We start from the raw sequence: 25,122 nt of genomic DNA on the forward strand, positions 1-25,122 counted from the left end.
GTATCATATATAAATATTATCGTTCTGCTTCTTAATTCTTATTTATAAATTGCAAACGAGAATCGGTGTGAGACACGCGCCAACCCGATTTCTCCTCCTAGCACGCGGACCATGATAAAGCATGTTGACGCTGACGTAGGCTGGTGGTGGATACCGGAGGAACACAGCCAGACCTCCACACAGCGAGCGGAGAAAACAACACATAGACAAACACAGGATGGATAACCTCGCCGATGGTTTTCTGGGAATATCATCAGACTCGAGACGCGTAGCTGGGTCGGACGGAAGGCACAATAGAGCGCCTCTCAAACCGTGTTTAATTGCGGATTAGGACGGAGAGGGGGGGATCAAACAGGAGGAGGAGAGGGGGGTAGGACGAAGAGCACAACAAGGAGACGCTCTTTATTATTAGGGGGGGAAGAGGCGATAGACCGGAGACGGTAGGCTACCAGACGGTGGCGGCGGGTAACGGGAGAGGACCCAAAGCATCGCTCGAATGGTGATGCCGAGGACGAAGCGACGATGCGACGACACTGCTGGGTGATAGCGCTAGCGGGGATGATGTACTTCAACCCGGAGCGAGCGCTCGGAGCCCCGCAGAGAGAAGGTGAGTGGTGTCGGTGGAAGAATGCGATCATTCCGGTGATGCTAGAGAAAGAGCCGAGGTGGGAGGTAGTCTGTTATGAAAAAGGCCTAGACGGGAGAGATTCAGCCAGCATGGGAGAAACGCTGTGCAGATGATCGCGAATGAATATTGCACTATATCACAGAATGAGTGACTCGATACAACTGAAAACATGTTAAAGCGACATTTATTTATTTTTTATTATTTTTGATATTAGCCCGATATGGCTCCATTGCTATATTGCAATCGTATTCGGCCCTCTTAGGTCACACCAATGGCATTTTTTGACATAAATGCATAGGAAGCTGAATGGCTGCACAGTGCAATATGTTATGTTATTGGGGGATGTATGCATATGAAACCAGACATATTTAACAACGATAAGTCGTCGTAGTGTTTTCCTAATAATAAGGTTGTGTGTGGTCCCATTATTTGGCAGTGGTGTGTGCTCTGTTTTCCTAATGTGTGCAGTCATTGCATTGTGTTGGTATTGTTTTGATGAGAGCTGTGTGCATCGGAGCTATTGTAATAGGCCCCGTTACGTCCTTATTTGTATGCAGTCTGTCTGGACATCTGTCTCGGCTAAGATGAAAGGAAAATACATGTCTAGGAACTGTGTATCAGTGTCTTATGTCCACCACCACTACTAGCTGTGGTTCGCTACTGGTGGATAGAATAGAAATACACACACACGGGGTGATTACAATTTCATGGCTCGCGTGCGTTTTTTTGTTTTGTTATGCAGTGCATGTTTAATAAATCATATAATCAGTTATTCTAATTGAGAAATCTAGCAAATGCATTAATTGGTTAATAACAAGTATTACACTGACATTATTCACGTCTTTAAAAAAGAAGAAGAAGCAGAATCAGGTGTTTACATGTTTCCCACTCGCCTATAGGCCTTTGTAGGCTACAACAATGATCCAATTCTGAGGTTGTTTTATCGAATATTTAGAGAGCTCTGCTAAGAACTGAGACATGAGTGTTGCCAAAAGTGTTAATCATAGTCAGGCTTGCACATTGATCTTGTTTAAGACGGACACAAATTAAAGGCTTTTGTTTACGAGTGAACATGAGCTTGATCCATTTCCCACGGTGTCGACGACTGACTCAGGTGTGCGTGTGTGTGTGTGTGTGTGTGTGTGTGTGTGTGTGTGTGTGTGTGTGTGTGTGTGCGTGTGTGTGTGTGTGTGTGTGTGTGTGTGTGTGTGTGTGTGTGTGTGTGTGTGTGTGTGTGTGTGTGTGTGTGTGTGTGTAACATGTTCTTGTACCATGACCTTGCTTGTAGTCTATCTCAGATGTTGTTCTGCGTTGTATAGCAGTAATCTTTTTCGGCTAGAAATATAAGCTGAAGTTTGCATCGTGCTTGGTCCTTGTTAAAAATGGGATCAATCCAACAATCAAGGCATATCTTTGGTGATCAAAATAAAATATAATTCATGACATTTTCAAACATTATTTTATGTTTTTTTATTATATAATTATTATATACAAGCAATACGAAAAACAAGGTAAACCAGTAAAGGGGTTTTAACCACCCTGCCCTGCCCCTTCTTTCTTACAGATGGTTCGCTTCTTACAGTCAGCCAAGTTGAGGTACAAATATCAATGACCCGAAACCTTCCCCCTCTCACCTCAGTATAGTCCACCCTCCCAAACTGAGCAATGCTTTCCAGTTTTCCAAACTCCCCTTTCCCCCTGATAAGCAATCCTCTAACCCAGGCGACGGCTCCAACCACCTTCCCTGCTTTCTCAACCGTCTCTCCTCAACGGAATGCCCTTTCTGATACTCCCCCCCCCCCCCCCCCTTCTTCTTTTTTATCCTATAATTGGAATGATATATGCTCCCAGTTTCAACCTCAATATATCTTCCATTTAAATCTTTGTTCCCTTCTTTTTCTTTTATGGCTCCAGTCAATACATTAACTCTGAAACTGAAAGATATATATTTTTCTCTTCTTCCTGCTTTCCCAAACCTCCCCTCTACCAATGCAACGTAAGCATTGGGGTGGTGGGGGGCAGTCCTCCACTGTGTTCCAACCCTGCCTTTATGGAAGCGCTTCAATGTCTTTTCTGTGTTAATCACAAACCTCCGTAATATTATGCGTTACTTTTTCTTTTTTCTTTGTGTTCTAATTCAATTACGTCTCTTCTTCCCCTTCTCACTGAGTCATACCGAGAGGCGATCTACAGCAGTAAATCTCTCCCTCTCTCCTCCCCTCTCCCCCTCTCTCTCTCCTTCCTCTCTGACTCTCTTGGTCGCTCTCTCCTTCAGTCTCTCAATCCAGGGCCTCGTTCCTCTCCCCCCCGCCCTACGTGGTCATCCTCATCTCTTGCTCCGGGCTGGTCTCCTTCGTCCTGCTGCTCCTCACCTGTCTGTGCTGCAAGAAGGGAGGAGTGGGATTCAATGTAAGTCTCCAACATGTAAGAGACTTCCTCACCTGGTCCTGCTGCATGTGTATGTGTGCACACTGATGAATGTTCAGTAGAGCGTTGGTACAGCGCTGTGTGGTGTCTGAGTGGATGTGTAGTTAGAGGGGGATTGGGATGTAATGGTGTTTAATACAGAGAGACAGACAGGGATAAGGGAGACTCTGCATGGCTGGGTTGTTTTTGGGGTTCATTGGGCAGGAAGAGGCAATAGTCTACAGTCGTTCTTCTTCTTCTCTCATTATCTCAAAAACAACCACGTTCTTCTATTTATTTGTTTTGCCTTCTACTCCTCTTCTTCATGATTCTTAAAATCATGATAAATATAAATATTTATTGTTTATCCTAATGGTGTTAAGAAATGTATATGGTCTTCCCGTTTCCCTGGGTTGTGTGCTGCCTCTGTCGGGAGCAGGAGTTTGACAATGCGGACGGGGAGGAGTGCTCGGCAGGCTCCAGCCCGGTGCAGGAGGACAGCCTGTCCTCCTGCCCCTCCCTCCCTGAGGTGTACACCCTGCCAGTCAGGGACCGAGCCGCCTGCCCAGCCCTGCAGGACGGAGCAGGTGGGAGGAGGGTTCTTACCTTGGCTGTCTAACTCCTGGGGTCTAGTGGTTTTATGTTTAAAAAATATTGAAATATGTGGTTAAATGAAATAGAAAAGATTCCATGAGCATTATGTATAATGCGTCAGTCATGCAACTCAAATTTTGAAGTTGATATCTATTTATGTATTTTCCTGATTCATGTGAAAAACAATGCTGTAGCATTGCTCCGTCTCACCTCTCTTCCACCTCTCTTCATTTTTTGCTTTTCTTCAACAGATTCCAAATCTCAGTGCTTTAAGAGGCACACGCTGAATTATCTGCAGGAGATTGGAAATGGCTGGTTTGGAAAGGTTAGTTAATCTGAAGTACCTCCTGGGGCAGTGTTGCAGTGGTTAGTATTACTGCGTTACATAACGGGGCCCCTGTCTGTGCCTTAGGCAATGCCCCAGACTAGAAGTATGTCCCCGGGCCTGTTCTTATATAATGATAAATTATATTTAAACTTTAGAGAGTTGGCTGTTCTCAGGATGACTAATCTTAGCCTGCTTCTATTTTTTGGCCAAAATGAGAAATTGGTGAAATATTGTTTTATTACACTCTCTTTTGGGCTCTAGAGACCGATATCTACAAATAGTTATTGTTATTGCTCGGGCTTTGGCATTTTGATTGGTTTGATTCCTGACGGCTATCTGTCTTCATCAATGTTGTGTGAATATCTGAATGAAGTGGTTTGGATAAAAGCATATGCTCAATGTCATTTATAAACGTATTTCCTCTCTCATATGTTGTACCTTATGTTTATGTTCAGTGATTTATCGAAAGCAGTCTTTAGGAACTTTTTAAGAAGCAGGACTTAAGTATCTCCCTCCATGCCTACAGACTACGGACACTGTGGAGGTCCACTAGCCCAGTTTCAGGGTCCCGTGTCTCATAGTGGGCTGTGTCTCTAGGTGATCCTGGCAGAGGTGCTGTGTGATTGCAGCTCGTCCCAGGCCATCGTAAAGGAGCTCAGGGTCAGCGCCAGCCCTCTGGAGCAGAGGAAGTTCCTGGCTGAGTCAGAGCCGTACAGGTGAGACCCGTCCTACCCAGAGACATAACCCGGTCATGTGCTTTGATTGGCTGGGTAATATTTTCTGAAAACAAAGACATAGAAAACTATTCTCGTCGTTGTAATTAGTGGGTGTAGTGATTTATCATCTTAATTCAGACTTCAATTATTTCTCATTATCTGTAGAGATGAACATGTATGAAACATGATATATCGCTGTCCTTCATTTCCTCCTGATTTCTCTTTGTGTGGCCCAGCAGGTGTATACAAAACTAATCCAGCTAATGAAACCTGGCAGAGGATTTTGGGCTGACCTATTTTGCATGCTTCACAGAAGATTTAAAAATATGTCTGCTTTTAACACACTTCAACACGCACATATATGGATGAACGTTCGCAAACACACACCCACACCCACACACACATAGACATACAGGCCCACTCACTCATACACATGCGATTAATATACTCTCTCTCATTCTCCATCTTTTCTCTCATAAATAAGCAGTCTTTTTTGAGCCTCTTCTGCTAGCTCACTTGCTGAGGCGCAAAGCCTTGAACTGACAGCTGAGAATCTATAATCTCCATTTATATATATATATATATATATATATATATACACACACACACAATTATATATAAATTGATTTATTTTGATGTAGGTATTCTAAAGATTCACACTTTGATGGATCGCTCAGGCAACCCTAAACATTATTCTCAATGATACATGAAGCTCTTAAACGATGGTAGTACTAATAAGTAGAGCTGTCAAGCGATTAAAATATTTAATCGTGATTAATCGCATTAATGTCATAGTTAACTCACGATTAATCGCAAATTATTTTTCTATGCTAAATATCCCTTGATTTCTTTGTCCCATAATTCTTCTCATTTTAATTCTCTTATCAACATGGTGAAGTGCATCGGCTTGCCTTGTGCAAATGATTTTTTATTGATAACAACATTGGCATATACTGATCAAAACAGGACGATACAAAAAAAGAGCCTATAGTGCAATTAAACGACTGCTTTGAACAAATGTCATTTGAACATAGCAGTCAGGCTATTGCTTCTTTGTTTTGAGCCTTTTATTTTTTTTTAAATAAAAGAATTGCGTTAATTGCGCGATAAATTTTTTAACGCCGTTAAAATTGGTTTGCGTTAACGCCGTTAATAACGCGTTTAACTGACAGCTCTACTAATAAGTAATGACTCCTATCCACCTCTCATTCTGTCGGTAGCGGTATCGTCACCCTTGTTCCCACACACCAGACAGAAGGTGGTCCCTCACACTGCTAACACAGGTTGTCCCCTGTCTCTCCTGCTCTGTCCTCCCCTCTCAGGAGCCTGCAACACCCCAACATCCTGCAGTGTCTGGGCCAGTGCAGTGAAAGCGTCCCCTACCTCCTGGTCATGGAGTTCTGTCAGCTGGTAAGACAGAGAAACCAAAGGACATCTCAAAATAATATAACCGTCAAATGGCGCTCAATGTCACACAATAATAGTCAAGACTTCATCGTCATCTTTGACAGCATGCAGCCACACTTGCATCCAATGAGATCTACGTGGTTCTGGATGTAGACTACAGGTCTATTAGTAAATTCACCGGTTGTGTTTTTTAGCATTTGAAATCCTCTTGTTTCCGTTGTGCAGGATGAGTTTATTTTTCCATCCGCTCATCTTGGTTAGATGATGACTAATTAAGAACAGCATGCTGTCTGACACTCTCAGACTAATAGAGGAACTTTTCTCTATCTAAGACATGTATTTATCACATCCTTTTCCATCTAATTTTGATTATTTTGATTATTTATGTACTTTGTCTATGTACTTTGTCTTATTTTCTAAAGTCTATTTATTAGCCTAATAAATAGGATTTGATTGTGATTATTGACTGGGGTGGAACTCTTGTACAAGCCCATTGGGCTTCGTTCCCTCCTTGCTCTATTAATGTTAATGTGTGCTAAATAAATAAACGTAACTAAAGCAGTATAACAACAGGGATAGATGGCGCAAACAACATGGACTTTCTCGAAAGTTATCACAGCAGGATTAGTTTATCATCAAGCTTTTTTCTTGGTACGACTACTGCTACTAATACTACTTCCTTTCCATTCTCACATTCAAGTGCCAAAGGTAATAATAAAAGGTTTGTTTCATTATATTATGGATAGGCCACATAGGTCTATCTAAAAGACATTTGGCAGAGGCTTTTATTCCAAACACTATTATTGTCTAAAGATACCTTGAGTGCATAATTATTTAGCATGCGTTTCCCCAATGGGAATTAAACCCCATGTTCTACAAGATAAGCTATAGACCCAGTATTTACTCATTTATAAACCACAGTGAGCATAAGTTATCCCACCACAGTGTCCCCAGTTTTTATATGGCCTTCCTTGCCTTAGCTGCCAACTAATTAATCAGTTCTCCTACGGCCTCGGAGGACATTGGGGGCCAAACTCCCGCTAAATGGACCCTTCTTGTTGGAGACATGGCATGCGTGTGGCAGCAACTCAAAGATTGTGCGAGTCTGCAGGAAGGCCTGCCAGGTGCCTTCTAGCCGGTGTGTGGGTGGAGGTGGAGGTCACTCAGCTGCTCTTCTGCTCTCATCACTAGGGCGACCTGAAGCGATACTTGCGGGCCCAGAGAAAGTCAGATGGGATGACCCCTGACCTCCTGACCCGGGACCTCTTGACCCTTCAGCGAATGGCCTTCGAGATCACCTCCGGCTTGCTGCACCTTCATGAAAGCAACTACATCCACAGGTAGCTGGAGACATCTGCCCATTTCACCTTCAACCCATGTAGGGTAATGTATTATGTGGTTCATCCTGTATATTGGCTTATTTCTGTGTCCTCCTGTCTAGTGACCTGGCTCTGAGAAACTGCCTGCTGACCTCTGACCTCACAGTTAGAATAGGAGATTATGGCCTGTCACATAACCACTACAAGGTATGTGTGTGTTGGTCCCTTCCAAGAGGGAACTGAAGAATTTGGGTTTGTTTTGGTAGTAATGTAGAGGTTTACATTTCAGACACAAAAAAAACACATATTCAGCTATACTGCTTCCATAACAAAAAATGCCCAATGCATATATTGAATAATTGCTGAATATCTATGTTTTGCAGGATGATTATTACCTGACCCCAGACAAGCTGTGGATCCCTTTACGATGGATTGCCCCTGAACTTCTGGAGGAATACAGAGGATCCCTCATTGTTACCGACCAAACCAAGACCAGCAATGTGTGGTACGTTTTAGAAGGACCTCGGTTCCCAGGAACTACTTTGAATCATACAAACACACACCATTGCTTTTCTAAAACCATAGAGATTTAAAATACACTAGGGAAAATATAGTTTAAAAAAATACTTTTAAAGGATACGTATAAATGTGATACGTGATATTGCTTGAAGTACCCTTCTTTAATAATTCAGATATGCAGAGAAATTGGATAAATCTTTTACTGTTAAATTGTGCGCAGGACAGCCTTGTGTGAAAATATATTTAAAGCACCGCCGTGTCAGTTTGTGGGTATAATCGGCCAAGACATTGTGCTGAGTGGGAACAGCCTACATGCGTCTAAATCAGGATACACTATGTGCATGAACTGAGGGGGTGCATGAAAGCTTGTCTCTTGATTCGTGTCTCGTCTCTCTCTCTCTCTGGTGCAGGTCCTTGGGAGTGGTGATCTGGGAGCTGTTTGAGTTTGGCTCCCAGCCTCATAGACACCTCAGTGATGAAGAGGTGCTCACCTTTGTCATCAGGGAGAGGCAGATCACCCTGGCCCAGCCCAGGCTCAAATTGTCCCATGCAGACTACTGGTCAGTATTACTTTTTGCACAACACGATTGACACATAGATTAAAAACACAAGGCTTAATGCAACAACGTAGATCAATTATTAATGATCATTTTGAATGATGCCCCCAGCCGTGTGATGAATTAATCCCGATCTTCTACCTTGTTTTGCTTGCTCCTACGCCAGGTATGAGATCATGCAGTCCTGCTGGCTGCCTCCATCTCAGCGTCCCTCCGTAGCAGAAGTATTTCTCCTCCTCTCCTCCCTCCTGGCAGCTGAGCGAGGGATCGCCAGGGGCAGTGTTGGCGAGGAAGATGAAGAGGACGAGGAGTACAACGAGGGCAGCAGAGGGAGGAGAGGAGAGAGCGACGAGTCCTTCGAGAGACGCTGGGACTCCCTCCGTCCACCCGCCTTTCAGACCGCCACAACTGAGCGGCAGAGAGACAGAGAGTACAGCAGAGAGAGAGACAGAGACAACTCCTACCCTCTGCTGGACCCTGTGGGGAACTGCATCAGCCCGTCCTCCTCTGAGCTGGATGACATTCTCACAGTCACCGAAACCAGCAAGGGCTTAAACTTTGAGTACTTCTGGGAGAAGGCCCACGCAAGACGGGGCTACAAACCTCTCCCTCCTCCCCAGTCCATCCCGACGTTGAACCATACCCACAGGCAGTCCCTGGACACTCCCACCGTCGTTCCGGTGATCAGCGCCCGCAGCCCCTCCCTGGCCAGTGAATACTACATCCGATTAGAGGAACACACTCCTCAGGATCAATCGCCCACTCTGAAGGGGAAACTGCAAGCGCCCTACGGCTCTGACTCCATGTGCCCCGGAGACATGGAGCTCATGGAGATCCGCAGCGGGATGCTGGGCAAGGAGCGAGCGCCGTACTCCACTGACGGTAGAACGCTCGGCCGGAGCGTCCAGACGGTCCGCTCCAGTGAGGTACAGCTCCAGGTGACCAACACGGGAGTGGCGGAGTTCCGGGACACGTCGTCCCGGGTGACCGACTTCTCAGTAGTGGACCTCGGCGACGACGAGGAAGAGGATAGGAAGCGGGGTGGCGAAGGAAACAAGTACTCGTCCAATGTTTCCCATGCCCCGGTTCTTCCTCCGAAGCCACGCTCCATGTCCATGTCTTCAGCCGGCCACCTGCACTCCCGCCCTCTTCCGGCCCCTCCGCTGGGATACCACAGAGGGCTGCCTCACTACACCCTGGGTGGAAGAGTGGAGACGGACCCCCATCATATGGGCAGCTGCCCACCGTCCGCCTTTGACCACCTGGGACTCCATCGTTCGCGCCAGGCCCTACCCCCGTCGCCATCCCTCTCCCCGTCCCTGCCCCCGTCAAGCCATCCCATTTACTCCGCAGCTCCAATGTGTCCTCCCCCTCTGCCTCCCCACAGCAAGCCCATGAGAGGGTACCCCAGTTACAACATGGCAGACACTTACTCCCGATACAGCCGCTCACACATCCACACTCAAAGAGACCCGCTATCCTGTGAAGATCCTGACCGGGAGGAAGGTATGAGGCGCGCATCGTCGTTGCGCAACTCCAAGGAGCATTCCCATTCCCGTAAGAAAGACTTTGACTCCCCCGTACGGAGAGTGAACCTCTTGCGGCCGGTCTACCGCAACTTACCTCGCACCCAAATCCCGAACGAGGGGCGTTCATCGTCCTCCAGTCCGACCTACTCGGACGAGGATGACTCCCCCTTCACGTCCCCCGTAAGAACGAGCTCCACCGTCGGCCACTCCAGCCTGTCTGAGGACGCAGACCCAGCCACAGCAGAGCTCTTCTCCCGGGGGATGAGGCGGACCCAGTCCCGCCTGGCCACTCTCCTTCCCAGCATATGGAAGGAGGACGCCGACCTGCAGGCGGAGAGCGTGGCCGCTGCCCGGAAGTCACCCCTGCATTTGTTCCTGACAGAGATAACCACCTCGACAGAGTCCGGCGAGTCCAAGGAAGACACAGGGGAAGAAGAGAAGCAGGAGAAGAAGGGGGAGGAGAGGTGGGGGAATTATATTTTTCCAAACCGAGGGATGCGCCGATCGCAGTCCCTTGTCACGGAGCTGAGCTCGGCCGAACGCTCGTGGGGGACCAACAGACACGGTGACAGGACGGGCCCAGAGGGGAAGTGTACGGTCACCAAGGAGTCTTTTCAAAGGGAACTCTTTCTGACAGAAATTGACACACAGAACATAGACCAAGATACAGAGGAAGAGTTAGAACAAGACTCTGTGAAATACCTCCATCCGGTGTCCAGTTTGCGGCCCTATGTCTGCGCCCCCGGTCTCCCCTCCTACAGTGAGGCTGAAGAGGCCTACTCCAAGGGGATACGGAGGTCCCGCTCGCTCCTTGCCGAGATGACCACTGGGGGGCCACGGTCAGAGCTCCAGGACCCTGAGACGGAGCCCCGGAAGATGGAGATGACCAGGGAAGAGTTCATGAAGGAGATCCATTCCGCTGAAACCTTCTTGACGGAAATAATTTCTCGACAAAAAGTAACAACAGAAAAGAAGGACGAGGAGTCGGCCTACTCTCCAACCCCGATGTCCCCTGAATACGAGTCCATATGCATCGACCCCGACTCCTCCCAGACCATCTGCTTTCAATCGGAGAGCTCAGTACGAGCGTCAAACAAGGGAAAGGATGAGACACAAAAGGAGGCCATCTACGCTCAAGTGACCAAACGGGCTAAGAAGAGCGAGATTAAGGTTACAAAAAGACCTGATATCCCAATCCTTCACATAGGCCCAAATAAGCAGCCTGGAACACAGACGGACCCGGACACATATGACTCTGAGACAGGTGGAGCCACTGTCGATACTTTGTCACTTACAGAACAACTATGCCAACAAGGTGGCTTGTTTTCAGAGAAAATGCCCAAAAACGGTTTATTGTTCAGCCAACCGTGTGATAAAGAGGAAAACGAGTGTTCAGAACGGCCGGCTTTACCCGCCAGAGGTGAACAGAGACATGGGGAGATGTCAGCACCATCTCACAATGAGCCCACTGGACTGCAGTGTGAAAACAAAACACCCTTTTCACATGAGACTGACCAATGTGAAAAGACTGGTTTCATGAATGCTGGTGATATTCTGAAGGATGATCTACCAACTGGCAGTGCTGTCCTGAAAGGCAGCAGTTTGCAAAGTAATGATTCTGATGCGACAATATGCATAACAGAAGAAGAACCTGCCACTCAGTCCAATCTAGCTAAGATTCTTGCTTCTGGAAACAATCTTGAAAGCTATCTGAAGACCCAACTGACTGAGGAGAGCAGTACAGCTGAATTCCAATCTGCTCCAACTACGCCTGACTGGGACCAATCCTCAGATATCTCTCTTATGACCCCCAGTGACTCGGTCCTGTCCCCAATGACCTCCAGCTCAGCCGACTGCCTCACCCCCAGCGACTCTTGGCTCGGGGGAGGCGGAAGTGGAGGGTGGAGAGCTCTGGGAAGTGAAACGCCTCATCGAGATTCGGCCTATTTCTCCGACAGCGAGTGGGAGGGCGAGGGCCTGAGTCGGAGGGTCGCCGAAGGACTGGGGGCCTCGAGGCCTGGCAGCGGGCGAGGGGGAGATCGGGGAACGCTGACAGGAATAGAGGAGAAGACAGAGGAAGAGGGAGAGACAGGAGGAAAGAGTCCCCTCAAACAGACTGCTGCGGATTCAGATAGGAAATCTCAAGCTGAGGACTGGGACACGATTGGGATGTCGGAGAACGAGAGGGATCATTACCAGAACGCTCCTGAAAATGATGTGTCCTGTATGGATCATGAGAAAAATATTCATAATAGCAGGCTAGAGTTTGCCCAGAGCGATGAATCTGGCATATTCCAGAATGAGTGCAGAGAGACAAATATGAAGGGCTTCAGCAATTTAACAAAGCAGTCAAATTATTCCCAGTCCAAGGGTAGCGTTGAATTCATTGCTAAGATGTTTTCCAACTTGGAGGACGAGCCTGGGCTCTCATATGGGGACACAGCTCAGGTAGACAAGCACCACATAGACGGCATTGTCTCTCACATACAGATAACCGATTGCAAACATCAGGATTCTACAAAGGAGTACTCGCATCCCAAGAACATCACAGAGACAAATACTTTGGATGAGAGTAGCTCTGGCAGTCAGTCAAAGGATAGTTTGTCAACATCCGACGATCAAGAAAGTGCAAGAATTACTCAATCAGATATTGATTCTCCTGCACATAATTCCCCCTGTTCTGGGAACAGCAGTGAGGAATCCATGACGGCATCTCATTTTGACAAGCATGAATCTCGCCTGTCACGGTTCTATGGCATTCAAACCAGCAGCACCCCAATTGAAGATGAATCCTCCACACCATTGGATGCCAGCGATGAGAAGTGTGAAGAGGATACGATCAGCCCTCGAGCGGGTACCTTTTGGCCCGAGGGGGGTGAGGAAGAAGCGGAGGACCATGAAGAGAGCCCTGGGCTGGAGCTCCAGAACACAGATGCCAACGAGCTGGGCCTGAGGAACCTGTGCTATTCAGCCAACGGGGAGGGCTCTATGGACGGAGCCAAGACAGAGACAGAGAACCAGCTGGCTGCCGGGGAGCTGAGTAATGCCAAGAGGGAGAAGTCCCCCCAGAGGGCCGAAGTAAAGCAAGATCAGAAAGCAGTTGTTCCCGTTAAAGATACGACTAAAGAGTCCCCCGAGGGCCTGGAGCAGAAGAGGAAAGAGCTGTGGAACACCCTAGACGAGGAGGAGGGCAGGACAGGCAGAGCGGTTATCACCGGAGAGCTCGACTGTCACCGCTTCACTCCAAGCGACCTGCACCTGTGGCCCGCAGAGAACGACCAGTGGGCATCTCCGGAAAATAGGAGACAGGATGTGGAGCTGAGGTCAGAGTTCCTCTCTGGGTTTGGTGGGAAGGCCTGGGAGGTTGGAGAGAGGCTCGTGGTTGGAAGAGAGTTCTGGGAGGCCGAGGAGAATGATGAACTGGCTGGAAGTGAACCTCATCCAGCTGCCCTGGAGGGGATTGAGGTACCCTGTAATGTGGAGAGACAGGGGCTGATCGACAACCTTGAAACTCATGATTCAATAGTTAGCGACTGTCATCAGGATTTGGACATACAGCAAAATGAAAATATTGAAAGTCTAGAAGAAATTGATGATTCCAGCATAGATGCAATCACAGTGATCGAAGTGGAGAATCTGGAAATCCCAGAGCAAGAGATATTGGAAGATACTCTTAACGAAACCACGCCAGCAGTAGATACGGTGAAGAACAGTGAAGGGCAGTTAGCGTTTTCAGAAGAAGAGAATCAGAATTTTAACAGGTGGCCTTCAAATCAACAGTCAGATGAAGTTATTGAAAAAGACGCATGCTCTTATTCAGAGAACCATTCCACTGACACATTGGAGAACGTTGTTACTTCTATTTTTGTTTCTGAGGCTCCACCTATTGTCATTTCAAGTCTAGAAGATGTTATACCAGAAATCAACACTAAAAGTGCCCTCAGTCCAGAGCTTGAAGACTTTGACATTGAAAAGAAAATAATAACGTTAGATGGTGGGAAAGATTCAAATGGTGCATCCTTTGAACAAGAGCCTTTGCCCACGACCAGTGCTGTTAATTTGCCTGTGCAGGCGGTCACAGAGACTTCTTATTCCCAGGTGGACAATTTCAGTTCTTTGGATTTCCCTAGTCCTCCACACAGCATAGATCTGGATGTGCAAGATGACAAATTAGAGAGTTTAGATGACTCATTTCCTAGTCCGCCACCGTCTCTCATCGAGGGAGAAGAGCTGATTAGTCACATGAATCTGGAGGACTTTATTGCAAGCACGGAGACAAAGAAATGCAATGCCCTGTCCTGCATTGCAGGTGACTCTTCGATAGAGCCTCCAGCTGATACACCTGCTCCAACACAAAGCAAAGGCATCTCGGCCAACCTAAATCTCTCACCTGTAATTATTACAATACAAAATGAAAGTGGAGTCACAACTGATTTAGGGGAGCACGATGAAGATAATAACCAATTGCAGAAGACATTGACCTCCTCCATGTCTCAACAACAACAACAATATCTGCAACAACAACCACCACATTCCCTGAACTCCCTCCCAGAGCTGCTCATCTCTGAGTGGAGGGATTTGGATGAGGAGCCTCTGGAGGACTTTGAGAAGCTGGAGCAACTGTGCCGCATATCTGGGGATGAGGAAGACTTCCTGGGGAACCTGAAGCTCCTGGAGTCTCTGAAGATAAACCCTGAGCAGGAGGTCGTCGGTGCTGAGGGCCACCACGATGAGGAGACCAGGACCCACGGGGCCACAGAGGAGCTGGACTCAGAGAGCGCGGCGGAGCCTGCAGCGTGTGTGGACCAGGATGGTCAGGCCAAGCTGACCCCTCAGGAGAAGCGGTCTGACACACACAGCCCAGAACCAGGCCTGTCCTCAGGTCACCCACCTGATGTCAAGGACCAGGGTTCTCTCTCCAAGATGCCCACCAAGAACGGCCTCATGATGCAGGTGAGGAGAGGACCCCACAGAGGTTTCAAAGTGTTGCACGGTCATATTTTACGTTTACGACCTAAGCTTGCGTTGTTTATATAATCTTCTTCTTCATCTTCCGCATCTATTATTCTGAGATAGGAATGCAGTAAACCATTGGTTTACTTAAACGTATTATCTACCTACAGGTATGCGAGGAAAGGTTACAGTTCTCCTTGAGTGAGAACGTCCAAACCAATGTGCTGTGGGGGTCCACTATGGAAGAGACTGTGACACTGCGACCATGGGGGGCCCAAAGCAAAGATGGCACTGTGGATTCAGTCAAAATGGAAGACAAAAATGCAGAGCAAAGGTAAAATATATAAATAGTTTTCAAATAAAGGAAAAGAAAACCCCACCCTTATTCAAAGTTTAACCTATTTTGATTCCTCCCTGTGCTCTGAAGCCAAGAGGAGCAGGCGGTGGCCCCGGGCCTGGGTCCCAGCAGCGACTCTGCGCTGACAGCTGAATCGCTGCCTGTGATTGAACAGCACAAGGCTACATCCGTACCAGCTCTAGGAAACCAGGCAATGAAAGGTACCTTCATGTTAGATTCACATTAGGGCTTTTCATTAGTAGGATTATTATTGTATGTAAAGCTGAAGGTTAAAGTACTAGCAGATTTACAGATCTTTCGGTATTTCGGCTGTAGATGTCAACCGTTTTTTTTTCTCTTACAGCCAAGCTCGCTCGCCTCTCTCTTGCTCTCCCACCCCTGACTCTCACCCTTCCATCTGGGAAAGGCGGATTTGGGGAGGGGGGCCTCAGTAGTCGGCTGGGGCGGGGGAGGAGGGGACTCTCCCCAGGGAGCGACCCAGAAGAGGAGGAGGAGGAGCAGGAGGATGAAAGCTCTAGAAGGGTGATCGTCATCACGGAGACAGACGTGGACAAACGTGTGGGCCTGAGGAGTCTGCTGAAGTCCCCCAAGGAGCCCATGGACAAGGAGAAATACAGAGGGAGGAACGTCTCCTTTTTCGATGATGTCACGGTCTATCTGTTTGATCAGGTAGTTTGACTTTCATTCAATACTCTAATTGACTGTTCAGGGCAGAAGATAGGCATAAACTGACTCTTTGTTGTTAATGGGCAACAGGAAACTCCAACGAATGAGTTGAGCAGCTCCACTCCCAGTCCAACTCCAGCTTCTGGTAAAAGCACCAAGTTTGATCTACATGGTATGTATTATCGAAAAAACATCTGCCACATAATGAGGAGATGATGGTTTTGGATTAAAAAATATGAGTAATATAACATGGTAAGCCTTTTAAGTTTTGAGTCATTAGTCAAAGCCTGACAGGCTGCTAAAAAGCTGACAGCTCCAAAATAACCAGGCACTGAAGTCAACCTCACAGTCTGACCTCACATTCGATCATCCGTATTCATCCTCTCCTTTTCTCTTAAAGAGAGAGAGAGAGAGAGAGAGAGAGAGAGAGAGAGAGAGAGAGAGAGAGAGAGAGAGAGAGAGAGAGAGAGAGAGAGAGAGAGAGAGAGAGAGAGAGAGACAGAGACAGAGACAGAGACAGAGACAGAGACAGAGACAGAGAGAGAGAGAGAGAGACAGAGACAGAGACAGAGAGAGAGGCGCTTGTATGTGTGGGTGAGTGTAGAAGAGTCTTCACTCACCCACACATACCTGCACAACTCGTAACATAAATCCCATGCACAACCCTACAAGCATTCTCTCTTTGTTTTGTCACCCTGACAGCGTTAAGAGGTGGGCACTAACACTTCATTCTTTCTCTGTTACTTGTTCGGAAATCTTGAAGTGGCAATCCTGAAGAACTCCAAAGATTTTATTTTAGGATTTTATTCTGATGTTTTAAGGCATTAAACACATGATAAATCATTCATTTAAGACAACCCACACTTTTACTCTATCATAACCATTGTAAGTTTACCAAAAGATATGTAAAGAAAAGATTTATGTATTTCATAACTGCATAGCAGAAGCAATCTTAATCGTACTCTTAATATTTTTTTATTTCACACAATCAAACATGAAGTTGTACTTTTATTGATTTTGTCCCTAAAGTTGGGTTTGATCGCACACAACCACCACTAACTCAGTACATGAGTAATCCTTTCTTTCTGACTTTCTTACTCCTACTCAAGTCATTATTTCAAGGTCGACCATTGCTTCTTCTAATGATAACGTCTTTATTATTCTAAAGTAACAAGGCTTTTACCTGAGTACAGCTTTTGGCTCTGCTCCGCAGCTTTGCTAAACTCTACATGTCTCTCCATCAGGGTCCAGCGCCAGAAGCAAAGAATCCAAAAGAAAAGACGAGCTGCCAGTCAAAGCGAGGTCGCCGGTAGGGGCAAACCCAGTGATGGCGTCTCGCTTTACAGTCAGCCCCGCCAACGACCCCCACATGGTGGGATAACCATCAGAGCTGACCCCTCCCCCCCCCCCCCCCCCCCCTCCTGAGACTGGCCAGCCAAACGTCCCAACCCCACAGCCATTTTCTCAGAGGCTATTTTTTTATTGAATAGGCAATGGAAGAAAAAAAATAAAGACTCCCGTTCTAGACGCTGACCACATTCTAGATTTTACCAGCTGCAGGATTTTGTATGACTAGGGTCGGTGAGCTCCTCCCTGCCACTGTTTTCTGGAGTTTAGTCCTAGTCTTTGGCTGATGAAGGTCTGATAAGAGGCGAAGGCATAAGTCCTGGAAGAAGGGGAGCCTGGAGCTTTGTAAAATCTCTAAACAGATTTGACGGCTATGCAATGGGAGTCTTACTGTGTACCAGCTTACCTGCTCCTTTTCTGCTTCATTTCGCTGTATTTTACCCCCCAGATGTGCAGGTTAAGCACTTTCTTGAGTCATCTTATCTGTCTATTTAAATGCTTGGACTCAATTTTTCTCTTTATAAAAAAATAAGATTTTTAATTGCAGTCAGTCAGTTATTCTTGTAGCCAGCAGTTGGGTAAATCATGTTGACTCCTTTATTCAAAGGATACTCACTTAAACATTTGTAAAAAAAAAAATATCATTACAAGTGTGTGAAATATCCGTTTAGATCCTCTTAAGTTTAGATGTATTCTTAAGCTGCACGGAAAAAAAATTCTTCTTTTTGATTACAATTCGAAAGGTATGTTTATAACTTATTTATTATTTGTATGTACTTGGTATTTCACATAAGCCAATTTAATACACAAAAGCATTACTATTATTATTTATTTATTCATGTATTTATTAAGTTATAAATATATTTGCGCTTCGTTCCAATAATTTGAATTAACATATTTCTTTAGGACAGATTCAGTAAATGTTTGACCTTTTTTTGTTCTTTACAAATGAATTGCTATTTTCCCTATTTGCTAAAAAAGTATTTTGCATAATTCCATCTGTTAAAATATGCCATTCTGTAGAAAAATATGTCCTGTAATGTCCTATTTTATTTGACGTCAATGGATTTCTAGCTGTCTTGTCATTATTTTACTTTGTTCAATGAAAATGTATGTAGCTTAGCATGAAAAAGGATGCCATTCATTAGTAAATAACTCCCATTTGTTGGTGTATCTGTTCATTTTCCTCATTTTGTACTAATAACCATCCATCTTGCCGTCGACAACCAACTAGTCCCTTTGTTTAGTCTGTTATAATGTTGGTTTAAACCTGTATTGTTTAAGGATGGTTTTCAAGGGATACTGTATAAACAAGGGTAAATAAAAACTTAAAACTGTGAAACCGTCCAGTTTATTTAGTGTATTTCTTTAAATATATTTGATTATTTTCCACACTTGTACATGACTCCTCCTAAGAGCCCTGTAGTTGGCGGTAAGGTGGTGGCGCTAAACTTTAAGTAATCAGCAACCAAAGAAGAAGACCAAACTATAACGTCATCGACCCGCGACCAACGACCAAATGCCGAACAAGGAAAACGCAGTAGCTTGAAACACAATCGATATATTTTCACCTGGCTACTTACCTTACCCTACGTACCCTAAACGGGGGGTTGGTTTGCATTTTAAACCCCCAAGGTAAGACACTCCTAACTAAACGATGTTAACAACGCTAATCAATGTGCAGGGATTCGGGTCAATCAAGTCTGTTAATATCAGTATCGTGTAGTGAACATGTGTTCTCCAACTATCTTGTAACTAAATAAATTGTTATGTATTCTATGTATTGTGTCTTGGCTACATCTACGACATTTTCTTCTCTTTGCAATACGATTGATTAGTGTTTTATAGAATTATTCAGTGTAAGTGTGACTAAACAATGTAAGCTGAGCTTGTTTGCGGCTGTATCGTTCATCACTCAACTCCCATCGGCCTCAGATGTCTTTGGCGGACGAGCTACTAGCGGATCTTGAGGAGGCCGGGGAGGAAGGCGAAGACGACCTCTATGGAGGAACAGAGGAGGGAGATAGTGATGGCGAAGGTGCAGAATGCAAAGCCGAAGGCATGTTGGAAGACATCCCTGAGGAGATGGAGCTGGACTACGCTGGGACAGAGAGTGTATCATCTATCGCCAAGCTCCGAGACAGCAAGCAGGTGAGCTGTGAGAATCGCTAACCGTTAACGACCAGAGCGAAATATTTAGTCACAAATCTGGTTAAGAGTGTGGGGTTCTCCGATAACATATGCCCTATGCAGTAGCGTGCGGTGACCCTAAATTTCAGTGGGGCAGAAACTACTAGCGTATTGACCACACCCACAGTTTGTTTTTGTAATATGTATATATTATATACATGTATAATATTGTATTATGTATGTATGTATGTATGTATGTATGTATGTATGTATGTATGTATGTATGTATGTGTATATATATGTATGTGTATATATATGTGTGTATGCTTCACATCCGTGGTCCATATATCCCCTTGTTCTGTGCACACACTTGCTCGGAAAAAGTAGACCTGGGAAACAAAACACAGCATTTCTCTTTTGAGCAAACGCATGGCCATTATTTATATTATTGTTTGATTTCTAACTTCTCTTCCAATTTTAACCTCTCAAATGTTTTTTTGAAGAGAAACTCAACACTGTTAATCACAGGTGCAACACCACTCGCCATATCTGCATCTGATATAGAAACGACAAAAGATACGTGTGGAATAATTTCAGTTAAACAGTTCTAGAATATGACCATGGGGCAGACTACTATGCAACCATATAGGCGTCTTAGCGCGGATTGCAATTCTTATTGCAGAGTTATGTGATAAACAGGAACGCGGTCGTTGAGCTATCCTGCCCTACATTGCATAACACGTTAAACTCGACTAGAATCGCCACCATCATCGAACATTTGATGTAAACAGACCAAAAAAAGCTGGAAAGCCTACAGAAACTATAGATAGTTAATGTGAAATTCACATTATTAAAAATAGACTTGGAGCCATGATTTACTGAGTAACTTTTTTTGGGAGCATGCTTTTGCAAGTAGTTCGCTGCCCCACCTGCCCATATTGACGGCACGCGCCTGTTCCTATGTTAACTTTGAACCAACCATGTGCTCATCATGTAATTGTAAAATAGTTGAATGGACACCTCTAGGGTTGATTATGGTTCCACGTCGTCGCAACGCAAGGACCAGGCAGATGCTTCGACGCAGTTTTGAAACTGTTTTGGTTCTGTGTTGGAATTTAGTAAGCAGACCAATCACAGCCCTTGCTGATGCGTCGACTCGACGGAGGGTTAAAGTTTTTGCGAGGCGCCCGTCAGGCCCTTGCGGTAGACGCAAGGAGGGTCCGCAAGGGCACAAGGGGTCCGTAACCTCCTTGCGTTACGTGAACGTGGGACCATAATCAGCCTCTGCAGTCTCTCTGCAACTTTTAGATGGCTGGAACTAACACTGAAATATTGGGGTGGACAAATTAAATAGTAGTGGTAACATTCACATCGTCTCTGGTAAACGTAAGATTGCAGAAATGTTTGATGCAGTAACACTTGAATATATTTTCAGTTTTCAGAAATCATGGACAAAATCAAAATCTATGTTGGAAAGCAGCGGAAAAACTCAGAAGGTGAGTGCATTTCCCCAGCTCTTGATTTAGTTTTGTTGGTGGTACAATACAACTTACTAATGGTTGTTCTGTTCGCTCTGATGTTTTGTTTTTTTCATAGTTATGGGCCCAGTGGAGTCAGACCCAGAATACAGACTCATCGTTGCAGCCAATAACCTCACAGTAGAGATTGAAAATGAACTGAGTGAGTGAATGTTGAAACATCTTTGTTGCCGTTGTCCTAATAAATGACTTTGTAGATTTGATTTGTATAATCCTTGATACAAGCTTATTTCTTTTACATATTTTTTTCCTTTTCAGATATCATTCACAAGTTTACCCGTGACAAATACTCAAAGAGGTTTCCAGAGCTCGAGTCACTTGTGCCAACCTCTCTGGATTACGTTCGGACGGTCAAAGTAAGTGTGGGGTGGTGAAAGGCACATATAATACTTTATCCCTGAAGTATTGTCTTTTCCCTGTGAAGATGTACTTTAAACAAGTGTCCTGAAGCAGTAAAGCATACATGTACCAAGCTTATATTCCCCTGTTTGATCTCTGAGCCATGGTAGTAAATGAAGCTGCTTTCAGAGCCCAATAATGTTTCAGCATGGTACTGCAGGCTAATATGGGCCCTCGGATACCCTAATACACGACACTAATGATACCTGATCAATGTGAAGGGGAAAATTATTAAATGTTTCAAAAGTATTACCTGTCTGGGGAATTAAGTTCTATCTGTTCTGTGTAGGAACTTGGGAACAATTTGGACAAGTGCAAGAACAACGAGAATTTGCAGCAGATCCTCACTAATGCCACGATCATGGTGGTCAGCGTCACAGCGTCTACCACACAGGGGTGAGGGGTCAACCAAAGATGATTCACCTCTCCATATGGTCATTCTATTAAATGTCATACAGCAAAGACATGCGGCATTTTCGGGGGACGATTCAGATCAAAAATCTATTATGTTGTGATGTAGGACTATGCTTGGCGATGATGAACTGAAGAAGCTGGAGGAGGCCTGTGACATGGCCCTGGAACTAAACCAATCCAAACACCAGATCTACGAATACGTAGAATCCAGGATGTCCTTCATCGCTCCTAATGTGTCCATCATCGTAGGAGCATCAACGGCGGCCAAGATCATGGGTGAGTGCTACAGAAACCATCCAGTCCTTCCCAATTGTACATTTAGCTAATACCCCAGAATTGTCTGTGCCGAGGGGTCTCGCTGACAATAGTTTTCTAATGGGTTGTTTTACTTTAGGTATTGCCGGAGGCCTGACCAACCTGGCTAAGATGCCGGCCTGTAACCTCATGTTGTTGGGAGCCCAGAGGAGAACCTTGTCTGGCTTCAGCAGCACCTCCCTGCTGCCCCACACAGGCTACATCTACCACTGTGACGTGGTGCAGTCGCTGCCCCCTGTGAGTACACGAGGGGTGACGCATGCAGGGACACTGTTGTTTGTTTTCTTGGTTGAGTGTAATTGTTTTCAATACGAGGTTGCAGCCCATTGGCTAACTGCGTCTGTACATATTTGTTTCCCCTTTTTAAGGACCTGAGGAGGAAAGCGGCTCGTCTGGTGGCCTCAAAGTGCACTCTGGCCGCCCGAGTGGACAGCTTCCATGAGAGTGGTGTAGGAAAGGTAAGGGTCAGCCAGACGTGTGGAAGTAGGGTCATTCGATTAGTGATGAGTAATTGAAGCTACGTTGCTAATCCCTCACCGTCTCTCAAGGTTGGCTACGACCTGAAGGAGGAGATAGAGAGGAAGTTTGACAAATGGCAGGAGCCTCCTCCAGTGAAAACAGTGAAGCCCCTGCCGGCCCCACTGGACGGCCAGCGGAAAAAGAGAGGTGGAAGGAGGTGAGGAACCAGCACACGCCACATAAGGGCCGCAGTTCACAGAGTGCACTATCTAAGATATTGGAGTGGCGTTTGCCATTCAAACTGAAGGCCTTTGTCTTGTGCAGGTATCGTAAGATGAAGGAGCGCCTGGGCCTGACGGAGATCAGGAAACACGCCAACAGGATGACCTTTGCAGAGGTGAGCAGCAGTCTAAAACTCTTTCATGGTCGTTGTGAGGTGACTTAAAAAAAGGAACTACTGGTTTCAACAATGTGGTTCATAAAGGGTCCTAAAACGCTCTTCCTTATTTCCTTTCTGGGATCATTTAAAGGGCTTTCTTGTGTGGCTCGAACTCACAAGTGGACTGGTAGTCTGTACTGTTTCTGTCTATGACAGAACATCATGCATTGAGTGTTTTGGATGTAGTGCGCTTACGTTATTCCTGCAAGCCACTGGCACACGACCACAAATGAAACCTTTCTAACCTCTGTCAATCTGTTTGTAGATTGAAGACGACGCCTACCAAGAGGATCTGGGCTTCAGTCTGGGTCAGCTGGGTAAGAGTGGCAGCGGGCGAGTCAGGCAGGCGCAGGTCAACGAGGCCACAAAGGCCCGGATCTCCAAGTCCCTCCAGGTAAAGGCACCCGCTGCCCCAGAGCACCGACAACGTGGGTCACCGCGGCTCGCTAGCCCACCACCGAGAGACCGCATGAGTCTAAAGTGTTTAGTTATCAGATGTGTCGTAGAACATCTTCAGTGAAACAGACGGACATTCCTATGACATGCCGAGGGTCATCTATATTACAAAAATGCACAGTAGTGAGAATAACGTAAAAACCATGCCAATGGCAGTAATGGTTCTACAAATCGTATTGTGTTTGTCGCCCTATCTAGAGGACATTGCAGAAGCAGAGCATGACGTATGGGGGCAAGTCTACCGTCAGAGACCGCTCTTCGGGAATCAGCTCCAGCGTGGCTTTTACTCCGCTTCAGGTATTGCAACTCGCCTCACAAAACTCCCATCCACACATTGTTTTTTGTTTTAAGATCGTGTTTTAAAGTCATCGTCGGTGTTGTTCTTCTTCAGGGCTTAGAGATTGTGAACCCGCAGGCAGCAGAGAAGAAGGTGGCTGAGGCCAACCAGAAATACTTTTCCAACACGTCAGAGTTTGTTAAGGTGAAGAAGGAATAATGGTCCATTTTGTTTAGTTTTTTTAAAGCCACTGGTCAGACATTGTGAGTGATGGTATTTTTTCAATTTGTAAATGACTTGGACATTATGCTCTCCCCATCCACACCAAAACACACACGTCTCCCCTTATTGTTTTATTTTTACGTATTGATTTGTGGTTGTGAATAAAAGCCATTTCTTAAACTGCTGGTATTCATTAGTATGATTTACACAAGCCTTCCCCTCTGAGTCCAAAAACCGAGTCCATTCTTAAGTCGGGTCATGTAAACTCCAGAGTTCAGGGTCAAAGGCCGCCAACACAGAACCTCCACCCCTTGTGGCAGCGGTGGGCTTCGAACCCAAGACCTTACTGTGTGGCAGCCGTGCTACCCCCTGCACCAACCATACTGGTACATATTATTCTAACCTGGGTACTGGATCTTTGTGTAAAACATCAACACCTTTTTTTTTTTATTTAATTCAACGATTGGCCCCACATGCTCCCCTTAAAGGGGACATATTATACCACCAGTGTGATGAGTGATGTTTAATCACACTCATACCTGGTGGTATATGTCCCCTTTAAACCTGTGCATCCTAATAATGGGTCTGCTACCTTCTCTACCAGAGCAGGGGTAGTAGACTGTAAACTAGAGTAGCCTGCCATGGTGTGTGTGTATAAGTCGTTATGTGAATCAAGGACAATAAACAGCATTTAGTTCTGAAAAGCATTTATTGAAATGTTACAATACTTTGTAACCCATATTATGAAGTATCCCATGCAGAACCTCAACATGTAAATATGAGAAATTGTAAATATGAGAAATTCACTTTAGCCATTTAATCGGACTATACTCTACCTTTAATTTAAGGCCCAAAAATAGATTCTATTAAAGGCAATTGCTTTATCCATGTATTTAACTACCGTTGAAGAAAACTTCAGCTTAAGGGCTGGTTTTTACAGCAAGATATATATTTAATTTACATTTACTGCAGTAGATACTTTAATAGCCAAGCTGAGATTGAATCTGTACCAAAGGGTTAAGATATGCTTGGCAGTGTAAATCAAACCACTTAGTTACTGCTATCTGGGGGTTTGATTTACTCACTAAACCTTGTAAAACCACCATTAATTAGGTAGCTCTCACTTATACTAATTAGGTTAAAAAA

At 45.5% G+C, this 25,122-nt stretch overlaps 3 protein-coding genes across 4 annotated transcripts in view; all 3 read left to right on the forward strand.

The window, feature by feature from the left end:
* Window positions 1–29: 29 nt before the first annotated feature.
* On the forward strand, window positions 30–18,669 carry lmtk3 (lemur tyrosine kinase 3). 2 transcript variants are annotated; one of them, XM_060065018.1, is made up of 16 exons: window positions 30–607; window positions 2,904–3,052; window positions 3,474–3,621; window positions 3,880–3,953; window positions 4,554–4,672; window positions 5,995–6,082; window positions 7,271–7,419; window positions 7,521–7,605; window positions 7,782–7,903; window positions 8,328–8,477; window positions 8,641–14,956; window positions 15,127–15,290; window positions 15,384–15,514; window positions 15,658–15,983; window positions 16,071–16,152; window positions 17,225–18,669. In XM_060065018.1, exons 1-16 carry the CDS (start codon window positions 523–525, stop codon window positions 17,359–17,361), a joined length of 8,325 nt encoding a protein of 2,774 aa, XP_059921001.1. In that variant the 5' UTR covers window positions 30–522; the 3' UTR covers window positions 17,362–18,669. The 2 variants fall into 2 exon arrangements, with proteins under 2 accessions (XP_059921001.1, XP_059921002.1); XM_060065019.1 differs by having other exon boundaries at window positions 2,904–3,037.
* A 106-nt stretch (window positions 18,670–18,775) lies between these two features.
* prpf31 (PRP31 pre-mRNA processing factor 31 homolog (yeast)) lies at window positions 18,776–24,156 on the forward strand. Its single transcript, XM_060065080.1, has 14 exons — window positions 18,776–18,962; window positions 19,263–19,478; window positions 20,893–20,953; window positions 21,054–21,137; window positions 21,254–21,351; window positions 21,684–21,790; window positions 21,915–22,084; window positions 22,203–22,360; window positions 22,492–22,581; window positions 22,672–22,799; window positions 22,907–22,979; window positions 23,287–23,415; window positions 23,676–23,774; window positions 23,869–24,156. The coding sequence occupies exons 2-14, from the start codon at window positions 19,263–19,265 to the stop codon at window positions 23,971–23,973; spliced, it is 1,518 nt and encodes a 505-aa protein (XP_059921063.1). The 5' UTR covers window positions 18,776–18,962; the 3' UTR covers window positions 23,974–24,156.
* The window catches only part of uts2r3 (urotensin-2 receptor 3), a 124,095-nt gene continuing 122,922 nt past the window's right edge, over window positions 23,950–25,122 (forward strand). Inside the window, exon 1 of the mRNA XM_060065092.1 lies at window positions 23,950–24,090. Within this exon, the coding sequence (XP_059921075.1) occupies window positions 24,047–24,090 (44 nt within the window). The 5' untranslated portion in view covers window positions 23,950–24,046. The remainder of the gene's footprint in view (window positions 24,091–25,122) is intronic.

This window comes from Gadus macrocephalus, chromosome 11 (genome assembly GCF_031168955.1).
Source record: "Gadus macrocephalus chromosome 11, ASM3116895v1".
NCBI classification, from domain to species: domain Eukaryota; kingdom Metazoa; phylum Chordata; class Actinopteri; order Gadiformes; family Gadidae; genus Gadus; species Gadus macrocephalus.